Below are 23882 nucleotides of genomic sequence, written 5' to 3' on the forward strand. Positions count from 1 at the left end.
TTTGAAGTGTTTGTAGATTACCTACCTATCTAAAATATATCTCTTTATGACCTTGAAAATATACCTAACATGACTCTAAGTTTGGTAGTTATAGATGATTATTAACCTGTATTTATTATCCTAAATAGGTTTAAAATACTAAAACTTTACAAATCTTTTAAAAGGAGCTTCAAGGTATAATACCTTAAACAAGAATAAAAACATATATACTATGTAACAAAAATAACCTTAAATTTTGTGTCAATATAAAAAAAATCATGCCAATGTAAAATATTTGAGACTAGTGGTTGTGTCTATTGGGACACCTCTTTGTCGAGACCAGGTTTCTTTGTGTAGCCTTGGATGTCCTAGAATTAGCTCTGTAAACTAGGCTGACCTCAACCTTATAGAGATATGCCTATCTCTGCCTCCCGAGTACTGGGATTAATGGCATGTGCTACCATGTCTGGCCAAATTGTATTTTTGATCAACCCAATTACTTCCCCCCCCCAGTTATCGTCCATGTTATGTCACCCTGGAGGATTGTTTTTAGGTTTTCCATCAGTTAAATATCCTTTTCAAGGCTGTCAAGAGAAAGAAAGGAGCAGAACTAGGGAGCAGTATCAACTGTGAGGAAACTTATGGGGTCTAGACAATCATGAGGTATGTGGGATTCTTCCAACAGAAAGAGGCAAGGAGAAGCATGTGTGGGGTTCTGCCTGCGTCTATTCAGTGCTTGTATAGATTAGAAAGCTTTAGTCTAAAATAACTGGTGTTTCGCAAGAAGTGGTACTGCATGCTGACAAATTGATTGTGCTCTTTTACTGAGATAAAAATGAAAATGCATGAGGCATTTTACTTTCTTTGCCTCTGATAATTAAAGTGTCTATTTGGCTCCTTGCAGAGAAGGCCCTTGAAGATTTATATGAGACACCTGTGTGGCATCCATTACTGGTGTCTAGACTGACAGAGTAGATCTGCCTTGTGGTGTTCAAAGTGTCACATCCCAGGGAGGAGGCTAGAATAGCCTCCAATGGGGTCTTTGTGCCAGGTGGGTGGGAGTCCTTGAGTGAAGATCTTGGAATTTTAAAGAAAGATTTATTTATTTGGGGGACCAGAGAAATGGTTCAGCTGTTAAGAGCTCTGGCTGCTCTTCCAGAGGACGCAGGTTTGATTTCCAGTATACACACACAAAAAAAATCTTATTTTTTAAAATAAAGATTTATTTATTTTTATTTTATGAGTATGGGATTTTTGCCTGTGTGAATGTAAGCACACTGTGTGTATGTCTGTTCCCTGCAAAGGCTAGAAGAGGGAGCTGTATCCCCTGGAACTGGAGTAGTTGTAAAACTCCATATGTGTGATGGGAGCCAAACCTGGATTCTTTGCAAGAGCAGTTAGTGCTCCTAACTGCTGAGCCATCTTTCCAGTCCCTTGGAATTTTTTCAAGTTTTAAAATTACATTTTATTTATGGTTTGGGGTTTGCATATGCCACTCTACAAGTATAAGATCAGAGGGCCACTTGCAGCAGTCAGTTCTCTCCTACTGCATGGGTCTTGGGAATCAGATTCAGGTTGTCAGAGTTGGTGGCAAGTATCTTTACACTCGGAGACATCCTGATTGCTTGCGGATCTTGAAGTTTTAATAAAGGATTTGCCTTATTCGCCTGATGCTCATATAGGAGGGACTGTTTTTCCTATAAGTCTGAACCCTAACCCTGGCACAGCATAGGGAGAAATTTGGAATTACATGTATTAGCATGCAACCATTCAATAGCTACTTTTGCTTTGGTTTCATTTCACCTAGGCTGGACTCAAACTTACTAGGTGTGTAGCAGAAGGTGATCCTGAGCTTTGATTTCCTATTCTACTTCTCAAGTGCTGGAATTACAGGTGTGTACCATCATGCCTGTATCATGTGGTACTATGGATTGTATCCAGGGCCTCACACGTGTTAGATAAGCATTAATTCAGCTAGAACTTCCTCCTCACTTCTCTTCCTCCTCCTCCTCCCCCTCCTCCTCCTCCTCCTCCTTCTCCTCCTCCTCTTCCTTCTTCTCCTCCTCCTCCTCCTTTCTTTCTTTTTTTTTTAAATGCAGGACTTCATACTGTACCCTAGCTGACCTGAAACTCATCACGTAATCCAGGCTGGCCTTGAACTCCTGGCAATCTTCTTCCTCAGCCACACAATTGTCTGGCCCTGTATTATTAGACCTTAATCTGTTCATTTACTGGCTCAGCAAATGCTCCATGTCTGGCTGTGCTAGGTGTTTGGTTGTGTGAGAAGCGAGGTAGCCTAGTCCCCTGCTGGCTCTGAGGTAGGCCAATCCTGTTTATATTTCTGTCCTGTTGGCTTAAAGACTCTCCTCCGTGTAGGTCCCAGCACAGGAATGTGCTGGGAAATGCAATTCCAGTACCCCATTAAAGCCAAACATTGACTTTGGGACACTGGGGACTACAAGACTCCCCCTTTAAAGGAATACCAGATTTGTTTGGACAAAAGAAGTATAAACAGGATCCTGGTGAGTAACTGTTCTTTGGGCTGCTACCGCTTTTTAATCAATCGTATATTGGTCATCTCATAAGAATGTAGACTGTTCCAGGCACTACAGGGAGAAGATAGTAAGACAGAGAGGGCTTTTAGCTTGGCTGATGAGCGAGGCTGCTTCTAGGGACAGTAGCCAAAGGCATCAGGCAAAATATAAGTTACACAACCCCGTGTGGTTCATTCTGTAGAACTGAAGATTCAAGGAGGTAATGTCAGGTTCAGTTTTCCGTAGCAAGACTGGAGAGGATCATCCCAATCATTCTCTTAGCTCGTCTAGCCAGTACATGAAGGTGCTGTTTGACCTTCCAAGAATGAGGGCTGAGGGGCAGACTGAATTTCATGCTAAGTCTCATTTCTTTGCACCAGGTTGAGAAAGAATTCTGGGTTCCCATTGGTGAAATGACTGCCCTGAATGCACAGGCTAAGGCTGTCTGAGTCCAATTGGGAATCATGTTGAGGAAAATCATGTTTAAGACTGAAAAATTGCCAACCCAGAGACATCAGGTCATTTGGTAAACCATCATTACTTTCACCTTCCCAGACATTCTCTTCTCAAGCTTTTGGCTGTGTAGCTGTTAGCCTCACTATATGCTGGCCAGTGGCCCAGGAAGAAGTAGGGACACCTGGTCAGGGGTGTGGAGGATAGTTCAGTTAGCTTGTGGAGGCTGATATTTAGTTGGCTGCCCTCCACCACTTTCTGGCCTGGCCTTCCTGTAGTTTGTGTTATTAGCTCATTTCTCCTGGTGAAGCCAGTCTGGGCCCTGGAAAGGCAAAGTGGACCCAACTTTGGAAGAATTAGAGCCCCACCTGGCCTAAACTCTTCCCCAGTAGGCTTGCGTAGCCAGAAGGGTGTTGTCATATTAGAGCAACAGAAGTGCTTAGAAAAACATGATGCTCCAAGAAGTGCAGTAACCACCCTTGGCTCCACAGCCATCTGTTCCAGGGCTTAGAAAGCTGAGGCTTCTCAGCACCCAAGGTCATCAGAAAATATTACCTTGAAGCTCATGTTTACAGACGTAGGAGGAGGGCAACAGAATGAGCTTAAAGATCTCAGGGGTATGGGGCTGGAGAGATGGCTCAGTGGTTAAGAGCATTGCCTGCTCTTCCAAAGGTCCTGAGTTCAATTCCCAGCAACCACATGGTGGCTCACAACCATCTGTAATGCAGTCTGGTGCCTTCTTCTGGCCTGCAGGCATACGCACAGACAGAACATTGTATACATAATAAATAAATAAATATTTAAAAAAAACAAAAAACAAAACAAAACAAAAAAAGATCTCAGGGGTTCTGATGTCACATCCACCAACAAGACAACCTCCCTGTGGCACTATCAAAACAGGAAAATTCATGGATGATGGACCCAGGGTCATATAGGGTCAGAGGTGGGGCCAGAGGCAAAGTACAGTTCCCTGGTCCAGCTCTGTGCTCTTCAAAAAGTGTCAAGCCAGCTGGGCTCAGGTCCACTTCTCCTTGATCCTGGGGGCTCTGCACCATTTTTTTTTTGCATTGAGTTAAGAGAGAGTCCTGAGCATCTATTGGTGTCTGCCCTCAATGCACAGACTAAAGTTATCTGAGTCCAAGTAGCTCTGACTGGTACCTAGAGTCCAGCAAGCCACTTGGACCTCTTTCATTGCTGTTGGATAGGAGGCATATTAGTGACAATTAACCATCTGGAATGAACCTTATTTCCAGCAGATTGACCATGGAGGGGTGCAGAGGAAATGGCCTGAGATTGGAAGTAGGATTGTTTCTTTCATTCGTTTGCTCATTCATTTTACATAGACACCTGTGCTGCCGTTTGGGCTGTGTACTGTTGAGGTGCACAATAGTGAGCCAGATCTTATAGGAATATACTGTTGGTAAACTTTCACAAAATATTCATTCTGTCCCAGTGCTGATGTTGTCTGCCTGGGTGTGGCCTGGGCATTGCAATCTAAAACTGTATAGGTCTGAGTAGAAATTGCGTTTCAAGAAGAGAAAATAAACAAGTAAACAAACAAAAACAATAGAAAGAATGCCCCTGTACCTGGATGGTATCCCTAGGATGGTTGCAGCAGGGCCCCAGGGTAGAGAACAGCAGTCACCCTAAGCCACCCTGTCCTTGGTTGCTCTGTGGCAGCCCTGGTCCCAAATTGCTGGGAGGTTCTGCTTCAGGCTTGCAAAGTAAAATAGTTCTGAGCACTACAAGTTTCCCACCTCTTGAGCAAACTTGGACAACTGACAGTCACAGATCTTTGCTTTCCAGGCTCTTCACTGATTTTTCAGCTGGAATTTTCAAAGTGTTGTTAACCTCCACCTGTAACAATTTTAACATTTATAAAAGTAGAAACAAACACAGGTCATGCATTTGTGTGTGTCCTACTTGCACCCAGCATTCCAAAGAGCCAGCACTGATGCACCAGGTAACTCGTTTGTCACCAGGTGTCATGTCCTCTGAGTAGTTTGCAGAAATGAGGCTTTCAGTCACTGAGAAACTTTTGGGTAGAGGAAAGCAGTTCAAATCCAGTGCTTACAACCTCTCCTTTACAAACTGGCAAGAAAGAAAATCAGATTTGGAACTTGATTCTGTATTGAGCTCTTCTTAGAATTCTGGGCCCATCATCCCGAGCTGTTCCTCCCATTTCTCTCACCCTACCTCTTAATTTACCAGCTCATCATCCCATTCCCACTGTGAGGAAATATCTATATTCTCTGCTTTTCTTTTTTTTTTTTTTTTTTTTTTTTTTTTTTTTTTTTTTTTTGGTTTTTCGAGACAGGGTTTCTCTGTGGCTTTGGAGCCTGTCCTGGAACTAGCTCTGTAGACCAGGCTGGTCTCGAACTCACAGAGATCCGCCTGCCTCTGCCTCCCGAGTGCTGGGATTAAAGGCGTGCGCCACCACCGCCCGGCCTATTCTCTGCTTTTCTATACTCTAAGAATGAGGAGGAGGTCGCTGCCTGGCTCTGGGGTTATGATATTTTAAAGAGGCCCCAGTGTGTACGCTGTATCTCCACACTCCTGTCAGTATCAGCTCTAGTCCCTTCCTGGATTTCCAGGTACCTTCCTGATGTACTTGTACAGGCAGGCATTCTTCCTTCCCTTGCCTGTTCGCACCTGCTCCAAAAGCTGTTGATCTTGACACATGGCTTGTCCAAGTGCCACCAACCCTGTAAAACTTGGGCTTTATATTTATAATATTTTGAAGATATGTGCCAAGCACAGGCATTAGTAAAACTAGAGGCTGGAATGAGAGTCACAGGAAGATGAGTTTCGGTGAGAGTGTGTTTATGTAATGTGTCATTTTTATTTATATAAAACATCGTTTTTGAAGTAATCAGAACCTGTTCAGTTGTTGCTGACTAATTACCAAATTTTTCCCTTTTCATGTTCCTTTCAAGAAGTAGACTGCGAGGAACTGCCCTTTTGCAGGAAGTTATCATGCCTCTCCAACATCATAGACTATTTTTCCTCAGAGAAAAAGCCAGACCACTTTTTCTAGTTTTGGCAAGAATTTCTGAGAGAAGGCTGATTTCAAATCACCTTTTCTGTTGTATTATACCTGTCATACGGCAGAATGGAGACTTGTGAACTTTAATCCATTCTCCACATGAGTTTCCCCTGTAGGGACTATGAGGAACTTATCTCCATGCCAATAACCTGATGTGTTAGGGAAACAAAATCAAATGAAGTACATTGACTTGGGTATCTAACTGGAGGAGAAATGGCTGCAGGAATCCATTTTAGAGCCCCTCCCCCTTCATTTGCCATAACATGTGGTTTCATTTCAGAGGGCTCCGGTGTTAGCATTTCCATTTCCTCAGGAAGCCACATTTCATTCTTGCTCTTATTCCTGAAATGGAATGAACATTTTCCTTGGCTCGAGTTCAAGGAGTGCCTGGGGCAACAATGAAAACAGTTATAAGCAGGTTTCAGCCATGGTCACTCCTCTCCACGCCACCACCCATGGGTGTTCCTTGCTTGATCCAGAAGGGTTGCCAACAACTCTCCCAGAGCCAAGGAGGGTGTTGGGTAGCCACTGGGTTGCACTCAGGTCTTGTGGCCATCAGAGGGGAGCCCTGCTGTCCTCTATGCCTGTGTTCTTGCTTTCTGTTGGGAGATCTGGTTGCCCTCTAAGTGCCCACATACCACAGAGTCTTAATTAAGAAAGTATGTTCCCATTTCATGTAACTGGAAAAGAACGAAAACAATGACAACATTTATTTATCTTCACTATCAATATCATTCCTTTTTCTCAGTCTTAAAGGAATTATCTGGGTTGTAAGTTTTGACCTCAGGCATGAGCTATTGAGAATGTAGCTTCTTTCAGAGAGAGGGTTTCACTGCAAGCAAAGCTGGTAATAGAGCCAAGCCCTCCCAGAATTTGGACCCAGTGGCTCAAGGACAGAGAGGTAACTCTGCCTGAGAGCCTGCTTTCATGTCACCAGGAAGTCAAGCCTCTTTTCATTGGTTCCATTTACTTACCTTTCTGAGCTTTCAAAGCAGTAAAAGCTATAATTTCTATCATCTATCTTCCTGGAACAGGACAGACCGTGTGCTGGGACTAGGCGGGGTGCTCCTATGTGTTGCTGGTAGCCCTGGTGGCAGCAGGTTAACTCTGATTGGGTGTTCTATGGGGCAGCTGAGCCTCAAGAAAGGGACTTAGCCAAGACAACCTAGGTACCCAGGGCCACTTAATGTCTGCCAGCATTATTTCTGTAGTAGTTGGGTAATCCTGTTACAGAGGAGCTGCCTCAGCCATTGTGGTCTGTATACACTGTTATCATAACCTCCTGCTGTGAAAGACAGCCATGACATAGATATCCACACCTGACCGAGGACCAGTGAGCCAAAGGATAGAGGCAGCACTCAGATCCCAATATATCACTAGCTCCGTAGTAGTTTTCACCTCGGGAATCAGCCCTGTTTGCCTCCGGAATAGAAGGATTCGAAGCTTAGATATTTCTGATCTTTTAAACTGATCAGCAGTGGATAAATAGTTTCTGGAATCTCTGCAGATCCAGGTTTGTGATAGAGGAGGAAGCAGTACTTGCTTGTGAGTGGTACAGGAGCTTGCTGTAACAGATCACTCAACATGCAAAGATTTTGTACATAGGCTTTTATTTTGAGTCATCTAAGTACTTACTGTTTAGGGCTGAAAGGCTTATTAGTCAGCCCATTTTTGTTGTAATAAAGTAAAAGCTAAAATAAATTAGCTTAAAGGTAAAGGGGAATCCATTGGTTTATCTAACTAAAAAGTCCAGCAGTAGAACACATGACTTTGGGTATGACTGAATCTAGAACTTGTGTGTTATCTGGGACACTGCTCAACTAGATGCAGCTGCAGCTTCATTCTTTGTCAAAAATGTTCCCCTTTAAAAAAAAAAATAGGGAGGCACCAGAAGCACTAAGTGTGTCTCCTGCTAAGCCTTTACGATTTCAGGAAAAGAAGCCCTATTATGATGGTTCGCACCTTTAATCCCAGGACTCGGGAGGTAGAGGCATGTGGATCTCTGAGATTGAGACCAGCTTGGTAGTAGTAATTCTGCTGTCTGGTAACTACAGACATATTTAGACCCTCACAACCAATTCACATAGTGTGGATCCAGGTGCTTGCTCATGAGACACCTCATATTCTATGAATACTAGGCAGTCAGGTGTTAAAAGGCTTACACGGGAAGGTGTGAGTGGTGTAAACTTATATACATGTGTCTCCATACATGTTGGGCTAGAAATTTAAGAGTATTTCTCCCTTTAGGAGGGAAGAACTATTCCACACTGGAGCAGCATGTTCAAATACAGATGGGCTCCATCTTGGGAATTCCTGTCAGTCTGAATGAGCCTGGGGATCTCTAGTTCCTGGAGGATGCAGGCATATCCTTGCTTGGAGTAACACTGCCCTCAAGTGAGGCCACAGTTAGGATTTTCTCATTTTGTGGCCGAAGAAACAAGCTCAGAGAACTCAGGTTGTGTGACTAATTTCTTTTTCTTTCCTTTAGTTATCTTTATTGAAATGTTACTGCTTACCTGCAGGTCACCAATTTCAAGTGTATAACTAAATGACGTTTTATGCAATCACTTTAATCATGACATGGAACATTTTATCCATACCCAAATCATTCTCATGCACCTCTGTCATGAACTTCCTGCTTTCTCATCATTGTTCTGATTTTGGTCACTGTGGATTTGTCTTTTTTGAGTTTTAGACTTATAGGATCAGCTGTGCATGTGTTTCTTTTGCTTCCAGATTTTGGACACACACAGTCACCCTTGGTTTCATCCATATTGTGTTTGCTGCTGATGTGAGTGTTAAGTTGTATTTGATTGCAGTATTGTGGCATCTCATGGTTTTTCCTGTGTTTGTATTGATGTATGTTCTTTCTAGGGGTTACCAGACTCTGGAGGGTCTTGGTTCCAGCTGGAATAGACTTGGCTTTCCTGACTTCATACCTGCTTTCCTTACTATTAGTCATATGCTCAAGTTTCAAGGATGTTTTCATTACTTATTAGCTCCTCCTTAGGTTTTTCAAGACAGTAGACATTCCCTGGATTTAGGAAGGAAGCAGTTATGACACAGGAATCAGTTCTGTATCACATTACATTGTAAAGGGGCTGGAGGCCCAAGGGCTGGAAATGTATTAATGTGATCAAATTGTGGCCCTCTACCTGATTTTGTAAATAAAGTTTTATTAGACATAGTCATACCCATAGATAATTCATTCAGTGCCAAGGGGACTTTTGTTGCAACTCCATTATTGAACAACTATGACCCCAACAATATAGACTTCAAAAGCTAAAATATTTACTATTGGTCTTTACAAAAGTTTACCAACTTTTGCCTTAGATTTAGGGAGGGAGACAGACACTAGACTAGTAATTACCACCAGAGGTGGAGAAAAGCAGAGCTTTGGACTGGGTAAAATTGAGCTTCAGTGTTGGCCTTGGAGTCCTTCTTGAGACTTCTAATCATTTGTGAAACTGGCAATCAAGTAGGGCTCCAGTCTGTGAAGGGACTCTCAGGACCTGGTCATTCTGAGGCCTAGAAATTCAGGCCCATGATTACTTGGAGTGACATGTGAGACTGCTCCTGCCAGTACCTCTGTCTATAGTGTCCTTAGATTGTGAGAGGCCTGGGTCAGGTATTGCTAGGGGAAAGTTCTGAGAACAGGGCCTTTGGTCTTGTTGCACCCTCTGTTGGTTGATGTCTTGGCAAATGTCAGGCTGGCCTGGAAAGATGGAGAGGGAAGAGGCTTGGTGTGCTGTGTTTGAACATAGATAATTGAGACAGCTACAGTTATCACCAGATAAATTTATCCACCTACACAACATGACTTGATGATACTTGTTCCTTTTTTCCTTGCTCCTATCCCTTTCTTTAGGCCATCTCTTCAAGTCTGCTCTGTGACATCTTGTAGTGGTCACATACTCTGCCCTGAATTAAAGAAGTGACCTTTAAATTAAAAGAACCTTCTAGTGCAGAGAAGCAAGAAGCCTTTGAAGAGAGTTTGATGGATATATGTCTACTCTTTGTAGTTACTGTCAGATATGAATGCCCAGGCCTCAGGCAGGGCTTTAGTGGCATGGAATTAAAAAAAAACTTATCATCAGTCTTAAGTCCTCAGCACTCTAGAGATAAGCAAGCCTTTTTCCAGGAAGTTCTAGAAGCAGCTCCAGGGCTAAGGACACATGCCCTAACCTTGGTGGCTAGGTCTAGGGCATGGGCCACTTTCTGAACCTATGGCTGTAACCAGTAAATAGACCTCCAATTTGGCTATTACTGAGTCAAGTGCCCATGCTTGACCTTATCATTATCATTGTGGGGAGTATGAAGGTTCTGATTGGATTGGGCTGTGTCATTTGCACACTCTCTCTCCTTCCTTCCTCCCTCCCTCCCTCCCTTCCTTTCTCTTTTTCTCTCGAGACAGGGTTTCTCAATGTGTAGCCCTGGCTATCCTAGAACTTGCTCTGTATACCAGACTGACCTCAAACTCACAGATTAGCCTGTCTCTGCCTCCTGAGTGCTGGGATTAAAGGTGTGTGCTACCACCTCCTGGGTGCATTTGCTCATTCTTGAACCTGTCATTATAGCTGGAAGACAGGTGACTCTGATTTGCTGGGGTTGAGTCACAAACCATTTTCAGAACTTGAGAAGCACCAGCCTCCCAAAACCAGAAGGTTTGGTGGGGATTTTTTCGGACTTGGGGAGAGGATGTTCCCTAGAAGAGAAGATGGTGTAGAATAAGAAGACTTACATCTGGGCTAATAATAGGTTCCCTTGCTAGTGAATGGTTGTCCTTGCTCCATCACTGCCCTTCCTTTCCACCAAGTTGCTTCCAAGCTTTTTTAGTTTGAGGGACAGCTGCGGATTGGAAGGTTGGAGTGTCTGGGACAGCATGGCTCAGTGGTCATTTCCCCAAGCATCCTCTGCCTAGGGAAAGCTCAAAGAATCTTAAGTGTTATTTCTGGGAAAGAATTCTAGTCCTAGCCCCAAATATGTGCTTTGTTTTTCATAGGAGGAAAAATAAAGAGGGTCAAAGAGAGGATGGGGTGAGCCACTGAAATAATAAAACATCCAGTGCTAGCGCTCCAGCTCTTGGCTGGGGTTGGGTGGTTCACCTTGTTTCTTCTTAAGGACCCTCTTGGTGGCTGAGTGGCTGAAGGCTCATCACTTCCTGTTTCTATACCTGTTCATATGGGAAATGCAGTTTTTATGTGAAGCATTCAAAGTGCAGGCTTTTCTCCAATTGGGTAAAAATAGAAGAAAAAAAAAAGCAAAAAACCCAGTACAAAATTGTATATATACTAGGATGCTTTGAATTATAAGTAATTTAGGATTTTTTTTCAAACTGCCCTAAGAAATCAGTTTTTCAGATTTACTGTGGGCTGCAGGCATGGTTTGATCCAGAGATCTGGACATTACCAGGGAACAACTCTGCTTCTTGTCGTGTTTTCTGCCCTCCTGGTTCAGCCCCATTCTCACAGCCGCTTTCCACGCAAGGTCCCGGACACTGTTGTAGGCACCGACTTCCGGAGCAAGAGGGAGTACTAGCTGCATTCATATAGGCCATGAGCCTGACACCTTCACCCAGTCGCCAGAATCAGGCTTTTTTTTCTTGTTGTTTGGCCAGAGAAGAGCCATAATTGCCAGAACCACTCATGTCTCTGTATAGAAGTCATAATACTGAAAAACAGCTAGGTTGGCCTGGCACCACTCTCTGTTTTAGACTGCTGTCCCCCCATCCAGATCCTATGAAATAATGGCTTACATCCACCATTATCTGGCCTCATCTATCCAGAGTTCTTGACACAATTGTAGAGTAACTGCCTAGTGCTCCCCGGTCTCACCACACTTTTCTTGTCTCCAGACAGAGATTACTGCAGTCTATGTGACAAGCAACCAATTGGGAGACTGCTTTTTCGACAGTTCTGTGAAACCAGGCCTGGACTGGAGTGCTACATTCAGTTTCTGGACTTAGTGGTAAGTCCCTGCCAAGTGGCCCTTGGATTTTCAGTGATCAGCAGTTGGTTTTGTCAGAAGGAAATAAAGATAAACCTGATGGTTTTGAAACCAGAAGTACTTAAACTCTTGTTGCATGAGAAGGTTCTTAATGTTGAGGTAGCTCTTGGATGCTGTTGCCCTTCCTCCAGCTGAGATGCTTCATGTAAAATACACAGCTAGTATCTTTGTCTATCAGTTTACTGTCTATTTCTCCAGGAAATGCAAACTTTTGGCTTTTGAGTTTCTTGTTCACCCCATTCAGCAGAGCTTCCTGAACACAAAGACACCATCAGTAAACTCTTGTTCAGTGAGTGTCCATTGGCTGTTTTCAGCCAGCACTCACTATATCAGGTGGCTGTGCCTGATGCTTCCAGGACTTCCTTCAGCTGTGTTGTATCTCATTTGTTTAACAAAAGCATAAGTTTTAAAGGAGATTATGAAAATTTTCAGGAGTTCATTCGCCTTTGATCAGGATGTTCAAGACCCCTAAGTCCATCGCCTAGACAACTACCCTTTGGATTTCTATCTGGGGATGGAGATTAGGGACTTTAGGTGGCTGGATAAAGCAATAGGGAACCCCTGTGAAGGGAGTGGGGTAAGCTTGGTTTTCCTGTCAAGGACAGAACCGAGATACTATTGTTTCTTAGAGACTCACATGGCTTCTATCTCTGTTTAGGCTGCTTCCCCACAGGGCTCAAGTTTTTATGTCTCTTCAGAGTTTCCCTATTGTCTCTAAACCAATAAGCAAAGCAACTAGGGTAGACATTCTCCATTGAAGTTCCACCACCTCTACCAAGTCAACATACCCAACACATGGAACCATTTCTCCCAGGTCCTCCAAACTCTCAGCCCCAAGAATGTACCTGGCTCCCCAGTTACTGGAAGCTGAAGTCTTTGCAGTGGCCTTAATTCATCTGCCTTTCTCATTCTTTGCCCATGTTCAGGGACCATGTGCTCAGCTTCTTGACCTCTTGATCCCTTTTCAGGCAGTGGCTTCTGCCTCAGTCCTGGTCCTGACACAGGCCCTAGCATCTTTCACTTGAATGATCAAGCTAGTTCTCAATCATGACTGGAGATTAAAAACACATGGGAGCCTTAAAAACTACCAGTGCCCAAGCTGAAACCCAGACTAATAAATTTGAATCTCTGAGAGTAGAGCCTGTTTTTTTTTAAACTTATTATGGAATGTTCAGTCTACTAAAAAGTAAAAGTCAGCTGTATAATGTAATGCATCCTCATGTGCCTCTCTCCGCACTTCAACAGTATTGGCCCAGACTTCCACCCTCCCCTCAGTGGTGGCTTATAACAATTATCAACTATCAAAATTGTTTCATCTGTGGAGTTTTTAGTATGCATCGTTAAAGAGTAAGGGCTCTTTAAAGCAAAATAAAACCAAAAACATGACTTAGGGTTTATGTCTTAGTTAGTGTTCTATTGTGGGAAGAGACACCATGACCATGACTACTTTTGTAAGAGAAAGCATTTAACTGGGGGCTTTCTTACAATTTCAGATATTTAGTCCATTATTATCATGGTGGGAAGGGAAGCATGGCAGCATGCAGGTAGGTGCTGAAATGTAGTTGAGAGCTACATCCTGAGAGAGAGGCAAGCGCGCGCATGTGCGCGCACGAGCACACACACACACACACACACACACACACACACACACACGAGACACACTTCCTCCAACAAAGGCCACATGTCCTAATCTTCCCCCAGGTAGTGCCACTCCCTAATGACCAAGCATTCAAATATATGAGCCTATGGTAGCCATTCTTATTCAAACCACAACAGTTTAGGATGTGGTTCAGTGTTAGAGCTCTGACCTAGTATATACAAAAAGACCCGGGTTCCATCCCCAGCAATGCATAAAAACAACACATACAGGAAAAAATAAAAAGCTGGGAGGTGATGGTGCATGCCTTTAATCCCAGCACTCAGGAGGCAGAGGCAGGAGGATCTCTGTGAGTTTGAGGCCACCCTGGTCTACAGAGCTAGTTCCAGGACAGCTAGGGCTGTTATACAGAGAAAACCTGTCTCGAAAAAAACAAAAAGAAAGAGAAAAAGAGAGAGAAAGAAGGAAAAAACCCACCATAATACTGTTATTATAACTAAAATTTTCTTTATTATCATTAAATATGAGTGTAAAAATTTCTGATTCTCTTGTACACTTTATGAGTTTGTGTTTTGCTATCTGTAGAACTGACCTGGGTTTATATCATTTGGTTTTTCTCTTCGCTCCAGGCTCCCCCATCAGCACCTTCTGTGATGGGTCTGTTCTTCTAGAGTAGAGGAACTATTACTCCAGCAGCTGCTTACTTACTGGGCCCTCAGTATTCCTTGTAGATTTCTTATGTGTGTATTTGTGTGTTCATGTTTGTACCTGATTGCTCAGAGTAGTCTTAAGTCCTTCCAGCGGGGAGTATAAGTTATCTGTTCATCTTGCTTTATGAGACAGCAATATTCAACACCTAAATCTGTTGAGGGGTGAAGATTTACGACATGGCAGCATTCTAATTTTACTCTTCTTCATGCTAACTGGAGCACTTTCTTTGCTTCTTCTACGGCTATCTAACAGTAAAGTTCAAATAGAAACTGATTGAAAGATTTTCCTATGTTTATGTTTCAAGACGCCCAGTTTGGGTTTGGGAGATAGCTCAGTTGGTAACATGAAGATCTGCCACCTACCAAAAAAAAAAAAAAGCTGGTGTGCTCTTATAATCACAATGCTGGAGAGGCAAAATGCTGGGGACACTACCCGTTAGCCTAATCTATTTGGTGAGTATGAAATTCAGTGACATACATTCTCAAAAATCAAGGTGAAAAATACCTGAGGAACAACACCCGAAATTGACTTTTAGCCTTCATATGCTTATACATATACATACACTCTTCCCAAAACACAGCAAATCAAGAGCCAATTTGGAAATTGGCTCCCTAACACCATCAATAGTAATGTATGAGATTCATGGCTTTAACTGTGTGGTATGTGTCCCAGTGCGCTGAAGTTCTTTTCCTTATTTCCTCCTGGACTCACTGTTGGCCAGTGGGAACCTCCCTTGGAGCACTTGTGGAACCCAGGATTCACTAACAGCCCCCTTGCTGCCTGCAGTGACAAAATTCTGGATCCGTCTTGTACTATACCAAGAAGCGTGGTTCCTTTGCCTGGAAAGTGACATTTGGGAACCACAACTTGACACTAGATGTGCTTATTGTAACCAGATAAAACATCATTTCTAGCAGGTAGTAGTGTTTTTCAAATCTCCAGGGACTTTATTGTGTATCTGGGGTTGGGAAGTATTGATGTCAAGCTAATACCCAGGCTCTGAGGATGGCTTACCAGATTTGCCACCAGCAAACCTTTGCTTTCCCTTTAATTCCCAGCCTTCACCAGATGTTTTTTCCACTTCTGGTTCTGCCCAAGTATTTGCTTGTTGGAGCTCTGACTTGCTAGACTAAGTTAAGTTTCCTGGACCTGACTGTCTGAACCCCCTCTTTCTGCGACGCCACTCCATGATCTCATTTCCCTGGCAGGTGCCTGCTTATTCTCCTGGCCCTGTTAGAACCTTTCCCACCTCATTTCCCCTCTTCTCCGAGTCCTTGCTTCCTATGTACACACGTTATTACACTGTACTGGCAGATGGTTAGTAACAGAAATTGCTGGATCCAGAGATAGGATTCTGGATCTAGCTCTTGTGAAACTGTGGGCAGGCATTAACCTCTCTGTGTGAGGGACTCCTCTTTTCCAGGATCTTTGGTTATGGCATTCAAACCTGAAGACCACTGGTCAGGAATTAACCAGGGCCCTCTGTGTGTACCCACCTACTGCAGTCACCTGGACTATGTTTTGGAAAGTCCTCACTTTGGCCTCATTTGCCTTTTTTTAGGGACTCAGACACTGTGACCTACAACAAAGCTTTCACTTGAGCCAGGATGAGAAGCCCTAGTACCAAGCTCCTCACTAGTCTTTAGCATTTCATTCATATAACAAAAATACTCTTTGCTGGGTAGAGTTCTAGGCATTTGGGACAAGTTGATAGAATAGCCTAAAATGTCTACACTTGTGATGTTACCTTCTAGCCAGGAAAGGATGTGCCCTGTGCCATAAGCACAGGAGGACAGTGATTTTTAAGTCCTAGAAAGTGGTAATTGGGGTGGAAAAAATAATCAGAACAGATTACAGTATTGGGAGTAAGGTAAAGGAGGCCTGGTTGTAGTGTTGAGAAGAGTGGTAAGCATGGGTAATCTTGCAAAGGTAACATATGATTGAAGATTAGAAGCAGTTGGAGCTAGGAGATAGTGAAAGGGCATTTCAGAAAGGGAACCTGCTGTGAGAAGGCTTGTTGGCAAGAGTGTTCATGGTTGAGGAAGCACAGGGAGTAGGAGAAGCATTGATCATGCAAGACCTTATGCCTCTGAAGGACTTTGGCTTTTATGTTGCATGAAGCTCAGGAAACAAAGGGGGATTTTAGCAAAGCAGTAGGTGTCATGATATGATCTAGGTGGGTATAGGTAAATCTGGTAGAGCCAGTTCATAGCAACCCAGGTGAAAGCCACAGTGAAAACAGTAGTGACAGGTGGTTGGATTAAGCTTAGGGGGCATGTATTTCCAGAGTTCCCTGATGGACTGGAGATGAGATAGAATTGTTGAAGATGTTTTCTCTGTTAGTCAACAGAATAACTGACCAAAGCAGTTTAAGGAAACAGGGATTTATTTTTGTTCATCATGGTGGGGAAGTCTTGATGTCAAGAACTTGAGGCATCCATAGTCAGGAAGCAAGGAGTGATGAATAAAGGTTGCCATTGCCTCTGCCTCTTCCTCCTCCTTCTAAAAAATGGCTTTCTTACTCAAGAAGTTTTATTTGTGCCTGCATGAATATCTGTATACCATGTACATGCCTGGTACTCTTGAAGACCAGAAGACAGTATTGGATCCCCTGAGGCTGGAGTTACAGACAGTTGTGAACAGTCATATAGTGGGTACTGAGAATTGAACTTAGGTACTCTGGAATAGCAGAGCCAGTGCTCCTAACCTCTGAGCATATCTCCAGTCCCATTTCCTTCCTCCCTCCCTCCCTCCCTCCCTCCCTCCCTCCCTCCCTCCCTCCCTCCCTCCCTCCCTCCCTCCCTTCCTTCCTTCCTTCTACAGTTGGAGGACATGAGTGGAACCATTCATAGTAGGGTAAGTCTTCTCACTTCAGTGACCTTTATCTAGATTGCTCCTCATGGGCATGCTTATATCTTTCATGATTATAAATCATGTCAAATTGACAGTATTAGCCAGCTTCCAAGCAACTGGGAGAATGAAGCAAGACTAAGGCTGTGGGGAGCTCGTGCTGAGAGAAGATCAAGAATTTCTTTTCATATTCCGAGCCTTTAATAAGACATACATATGAAGATAAGTATCTAGATCTGGGGCTTATGAGAAACGCTTGGGCTGGGAATGGAAAACCAGAAATTGTCACTGTACAGCTGAAACATAAAGCTTTGGTCTGTGGGGGCTGCTTTGCCCAGCAGATAGAGGCAGCTGGAGCAGCAGTGATGACCATAGTTTGCGAGTCCAGGACCAAGGCTGCTGGAAAAGATGAGGTGGCAGCAGCCTTGAGACCTGTCTGAAGAGTTGGTGAGGCAGAGCAGGATCAGGCTGAACTGAGGAGCTGGTGGAATTTTCCAGCCATATACTATGTTAGGTGTATCTAGTCCACAAAAAGGGAAAAAATAAAACTCAATGGATGCCCAGTTTCTGCTTGTGCAGTCCTTCCCTTCTTACGGTGCCAGTATCCAGAGCTGTTTATTAGAAAGGAAATGAGAGTCTGTCTCTTGCATTAACAAGTCAAATGCTCTATATACACCTTGACAGAGCACCAACTGCTGATCTGAAGCCTTGGTACTTTTAGTTGGGAATTAGCAAGTCCCTTTCATTGCCACCTGTTGTCATAATTAGCCTCCAGATCCATCTTTTATATTTAAGGACTTTGCTGAGTTTTCTAGTGCCAACATAACTTCTCATGTGAAATTATTATTTTTTTCTTTCATTTTGACTGGATGGAGGAGGTAGGAATGTTTGCTAGTCTCTTCTTGGGGTATGAGGGAAGGTTGGTGGATACTGAGCCAGGTTTGCTTGGCATGTATTTATCAGATATCTCCTATAAGTGAGGCTGTTTTCTCCAGTTGGGAGATGCACAATGAATGGAAAAAGCAAGTCCTTTACTGTTGTTTTATGTTCATTACAGTGGCTGAACCTTAAGAAACTACTGTCCCAGCTGGCAATTGCAACTCTGCAGCTACCAGCAACAGTTTGGCCACATGGGGCTGCAGCCAGGCAGGAATTCTGTTCCCTCAGCCACTGCTAAATCTCTATCCTTCTTTAGACTCAGAATTCAAAGGGTGAGGTGAAATTCCACTAGCTCAGAGAGGCTGAATAGCAAATAGCTAACCTTCTCTCCTTGCTTGTGTCTCCCAAAAAAGGGCCTTCCTTCTGCTCAGCCCCCACTAAAGACCTTCACTACATTTTGTTATTCCTTACCATTTCCTGTCAGCTGGTTGACTCAGCCTCCTGACCCCAGGTTAATTTTATTTAATCAAACAAATGTAACATGTCTTTGCATCATTAATAGAAGCAGCAGAAACAAATATAACATACCTTTATACAGTTAAAATAATATTCCACAACACTTTACCACATGGGAGCTTACCTTTTTGGGTTAAGAAAAGATCAACTATCAGCAAATAAGAAAATGCCTAAAGAAGTAAGCAGCACCAGCTAAAAGTTCAGAGAGCTGTTAAGAGTAGGAACCAGCATATTAGAGTAGGTCTCTGATTCTCGTGCCTGCTCTTGAGGCTTTTTCTTCTCCTGGATTGCCTTGTCCAGCCTTGATGTGATTTTTTTCTTTATCTCATTATATTTTATTTTGTCACATTTAGTTGTTATCTCATAGGAGCCTGTTCTTTTCTAGTGGGAGACAGAAAGGGAGTGGATCCAGAGGGGAGGTGAAGTGGGGAGGAACAGGGAGGAGTAGAGGGAGGGAAAACGTAGCTCAGACATTAAAGGTCATTCCTGGTAGTTTTAGTCTATACCCTCACAAAGACAGGGGCCTGTTCTTCCTTTCTCTCAATGGTACCATCTCATATGCTGTGCCAAGATGACACAGTGAATCTCTGACCCAGGGGCCTGGTTGGGCTGTTCAGTGAGAGACATGACAGGCAGGTGCAGCTTTTGGAGTAGGCCAGATCCATCTAACCCTGCACCTCTGAGGGTGTTCCTCTTGCAGTGGCTCAGCATTGTAGCTGTAGTGCAGAAAGTAAGCCAGGTTGGGCCCTACCCCCTGTGGCATGCTGCAGGCTATCACCTGGGTCCCAGGAAGTGGACACTTATTTGAAGTGTGAATGTTGTTCATAGCAGGGAAGTTTATAAAGTTAACACAGGTGAGGAGATTAGCTGCTATGCTTCCCTTGTGCTGTCCCCATGTTCTGACATGCTAGAATGAGGGAAGGCACTAAAATAGGCTGATCTGTGAGAGCTTGGTCTTCAGAAGAAAGTCTGGGGACTGAGATGCCAAAGTGGAAGGGAGTTGAGAAAGCTACTTTATGGTCACACTGTCCTCCCCCTCTACTGGGTGGAAAGGACTTGGAGGAACAGTCTCTGTAGTCAGCACATGCAAATAACCAGGACCAGTGTGGGTGGATCTTGCGGTTTCTCCAAAAAGGTCTGCTTGGAGTAGCACTGCCGCCCAGGCGTGGTACAGACCTGCATCACAGGCTTTGGAATAGTTGACCATATCAATAATTATGGAAGCCGGAGATAGCAAAGTTTCTTGACATTTCTGACTTCATATTTCTGCCAGTGCTAGACAGTAAGTCTGCCGAGGTGAAGCAGAAACTAGTATAACCTTTTTTTCCCTTAAAGCCAAGGTCTCAGTTGTATAGCCTTGGCTGGTTTGTAGCTCAATTTGTAGACCAGGATGGCCTCAAACTCATAGAGATCAATCTGCCTCTGTGCCTCAAATGCTAGAATTAAAGGTATATGCCACAATATCCAGCTTACATGCTACTCTTGATCCAGAGTGGTTCCTTTGAACATGGTCCTTAAAAAAAATCATCTGAGGGAAAGGGGTTTTCCCTGCTAGGACCTGTTTTCCCAGCATTTTCTGAGATTAATGATGCAGTCTTAGCAGGTTTATAAGCTGGGTGACCAGTGGTGTTGGTGCTCTCTGGCAGTACAGAGAGATGACTAACCCTTTGTTGACTGAACTCAGTAGAGTATTTTGCTTCTTGTGACAAGGTAGCACCTGCTCCCCAAGGCCATCCTTTGTTTCTTATTAATCACAAATACTGCCTGCCTTATTTTTACCTGGAGTGAATCTGAAAGGAGAAATAGCCTCCAAAGACACTGTTTATGAGCAGTGGGAAGGACTCGGGTGGACAGGAAAGAAGATGGTTAGAACCTCTTCTGTTGTGGTAGGGAACATGGCCTACTAGCCACTCTGGTGGGAAGGTGTCATCTTCAGATGGAGTTCAAAGGACATTCCTTGCATTAGGTTTTCCTTTCTTGTCTTTTAGAATTATGAAATAGGGTCTTCCTATTGAAACTTGGCTGACTTGAGATTCCCCGCCTCAACCTCCAAGTGCTGGAATTATGAGTTTATACCACAGCGCATAGCTATTTCTCTTCTTTGAAGTCATCATCTGCCTGCCATTTTTGGAAATTTCTAGGCTCTTGGCACAGACTTCTATTGCTGCTTCCATTTTTGGTATGAGCTGGTATAAACTGATTAGAACTTTTCCTCACTACTGGACAGGGATATTGGCAGAGAGGTTGTTTCTGGGCTAGTCCCAGTCTTGTGTCATATGATCTGCCTTGGGCCCATCCATCATGGCACCTTCCTTCTCTCTTTCAGTGGCCTCTCACTACTCATCCCCACAAGCTCCAGTCCTCATTGGATCATTCTGGAGACAAGGCCTGTCACTCTAGGTGACTTAATCAGTGTGGAAAAACCAGCTGGCATCTTTCTGTTGGTTTTCTGCCTCCCAAAACTAACGCTTCTCAAGTGGTGGTGGCCTGACAGTCTCGTCAAAAAAAGGTCTTTTGATCCAGGAGTGGGAAGGCCTGTCCCCAAGTGCTCCCAGCTGCCTTCTGGTGAAGTTTGCATCCATCTGGCCTCAGCTGGGAGACAGCTGACCTGAATGTGATGTTATTTTCTTTTTCTTAAAACATGGATTTTAGAACCCAGAGCAATAATATTTTCAGCTGGTCACTGAGCCTGATCAGTGAGCCCCAGACCTCCGTCTGGTTAAATAAATTTGCCTTTATAGATGTATTTTGGGACAGTGCAAATTCAGTGTTCAGAGTGGGATTGAGTTACCACAAATGGTGGTCAGTCATTTGCCCAGGGTCCTGGCCCTATAAAGCAGTCTGGCTATGTCCATGTGCCAGACCACAGGGTGAGGCTTCCAGTAACACAGGATACTGGGTGCTTCTTTGCTCCCCCTGGAAAAGGGGGGCTGGCTTTAGTGTTGAAGCTTTGTTGCAACCGCTCTGTAATATGTGAAGCTTGGAACCTCAGTGTTTTCCTCTGTATATTGGGAACAGTTATTCCTGCAAGTCTGTCATCAGTGCTCCATGTAAAATCTCTCTCTCTGTCTGTCTCCTTCTCTCTCTCTCTCTCTCTCTCTCTCTCTCTCTCTCTCTCTCTCTCTCTCTCTCTCTCTCTCCCTCTCTCTCTGTACCCATCTGAACTTTAGGGAGGATTGTTGGGAATATAGGGAAAGAAAGTAACAGGAAGAATTAAGAAGAAAGAACTACCTCCTCTCCTTAAAGCATCTCAAAAATTCATCAGTCAAAGCAAGACACCATGAAAGTTTCAGTAGTCCAAATCTCCTTTTGCTAGTGAGGAGGAATTGATTGTAGGAGAAATCTGCTGTGACCTGATGACACAGTGGGAATCAGGGCCTACTGGGCCAGTTCTTACGTTGTTGCTGTTGGCCATGTGAACTTGGGCAAGTTCTTTGCTTCTCTGAGCCTCAGTTGTAGCCTATAAAATAAAAGGTTGCATATCATTTAGAACAGCCAAGCCTTAGCCCAAATGGTCATAGGTTTCGAGTTTATACATTGGAGTGTTGTGACTCTTGGCTCTTTTTATTAGAAGAGGGGCATCAAGGCAAGGGAACTTACTTGATTTGGATAAAAATGTACTGCTCCCTCTGTGGCCCTTCCACAGGCTTCCTGACCTATTTTTTTGTTTTGTTTTTGTTTGTTTGTTTTTATTTTCAGGAGGGTCTTTTGGCAGGCATAAGGGATCCAGAACTTAGATCCTGAGCTGTGAGCTGCCTTCAATTTGGCAAGGAGGGACTAGTAGCTACTATATCACTTAATGCTTGGAAGAGTGCAGACCTGTATGCATTGGTCATTTCCTATGCCTTTTTGGTCTGTACTTTGGTGTTGAGGCTGACAGATTATCAGGTGTAGGTTTTGAAGTGGTTTTACCCCATCTGAAATTAGTTGCTTTGTCTAAATGAGAAAGGCAAACTCACTCAAGCTTCTTGTTACACATGAGACCTTTCATCCATTTAGCAAGTGCATTGGATGAGTGAAGGAGCCTTTCTTGGCTCATGGAAAATGTAAAACTTTGATTTTCAGATTTCTTTAAAAGCCTAGGCAGTTTGGATGCTCACCTTACTAGACCTGGATGGAGGTGGGTGGTCCTTGGACTTCCCACAGGGCAGGGAACCCTGATCACTCTTTGGGCTGACGAGGGAGGGGGACTTGATTCGGGGAGGGGGAGTGAAATGGGAAGCGGTGGTGGGGAAGAGGTGGTGGGGAAGAGACAGAAATCTTTAATAAATAAATAAATAAAAAAAAAAGATTTCTTTAGAACTTGAAATTTTCTGGATTGTTCAGTGACCTGGAGTCCTAAGTTTCTTAATGATACCAAGGAAGAGTTCTGGGTATGGAAGTCAGAGCCCAGCCATGCCACCTCTGACTTCATGACTCTGGGCTAGTGGCTTTCCACTACTGAGGAGTGTAGAATGCCACCCTCTGCCTCCCTGGTTCCTGATCTGTCAAGATGTGATGTCATACTCTTCCTGCCATGAGCTTCTCTGTGCCTTCCCCACCACAATGAAAAGTATTCTTTAAAACTCTAAGCTAGAATAGATTCTTCCTTTCTTAATTTGCTTCTGAATTTTGTCATAGCAACATAGAAAGCAATTAAAACAAAAAAAATGGTACTAAGAAAGTGGATTTTTACTGTGATAGACCTAATCATGAGGTTTGTAGGCCTTCAGAACTGGTTGGCAGAAGGAATGTGGAAGCATTTAGAGCTGCAGGCTAGAGTTTTGTAAGTAGAGCTTAATGGGCCATTCTGGTGGGAGTTCAGAATGCTGGTCAAAATGTAGATAGTAAAGGCTAGGCCCAGGAGGTATCAGAGAGAAACAAATTCTCTGGGAAATTGGGCTAGAGGTCACTCATATTACAAAGGATCTGGCTACATTTTACGTATGTCTGAGATTAAATCCTAAAGTAATGGACCAATTCATGACAGTGTAGTTGGGCTGTGGCCTGGTTTTTGCTTTCTCCTTTTAGTTTAATTTATAGAAAAAATTCTGAGCAAAAAGTTGCTAACAGAGATTGCATTTTCATTTCCCGGACACCCAGCATTACACAGAAACTATATTAATTGCAACACTGACCAATGACTCAGGCATATTTCTCTTTAGCTCTTGCATCTTAAATTAACCCTTAATTCTTGTCTTTGTTTAGCCATATGGCTTGGTACCTTTTGTGCAGCATTCTCATCTTGCTTCCTCTGTGTTTGAGTGACAACTGTGTCTGGCTTTCCTCTTCTCAGAATTCTCCTAGTCTGGTCACCTCACCTATATTTCCT

At 43.6% G+C, this 23882-nt stretch overlaps 1 protein-coding gene across 2 annotated transcripts in view; it reads left to right on the plus strand.

Annotated features, from left to right (window-relative positions):
- The window catches only part of Grk5 (G protein-coupled receptor kinase 5), a 206795-nt gene that overhangs the window by 120054 nt on the left and 62859 nt on the right, over positions 1 to 23882 (plus strand). For both annotated transcript variants that reach the window (XM_075974572.1, XM_075974573.1), the window contains one exon: positions 11867 to 11979. In XM_075974572.1, the coding sequence (XP_075830687.1) occupies positions 11867 to 11979 (113 nt within the window). The remainder of the gene's footprint in view (positions 1 to 11866; positions 11980 to 23882) is intronic.

Source organism: Microtus pennsylvanicus, chromosome 5 (assembly GCF_037038515.1).
Source record: "Microtus pennsylvanicus isolate mMicPen1 chromosome 5, mMicPen1.hap1, whole genome shotgun sequence".
Classification (NCBI taxonomy): Eukaryota; Metazoa; Chordata; class Mammalia; order Rodentia; family Cricetidae; genus Microtus; species Microtus pennsylvanicus.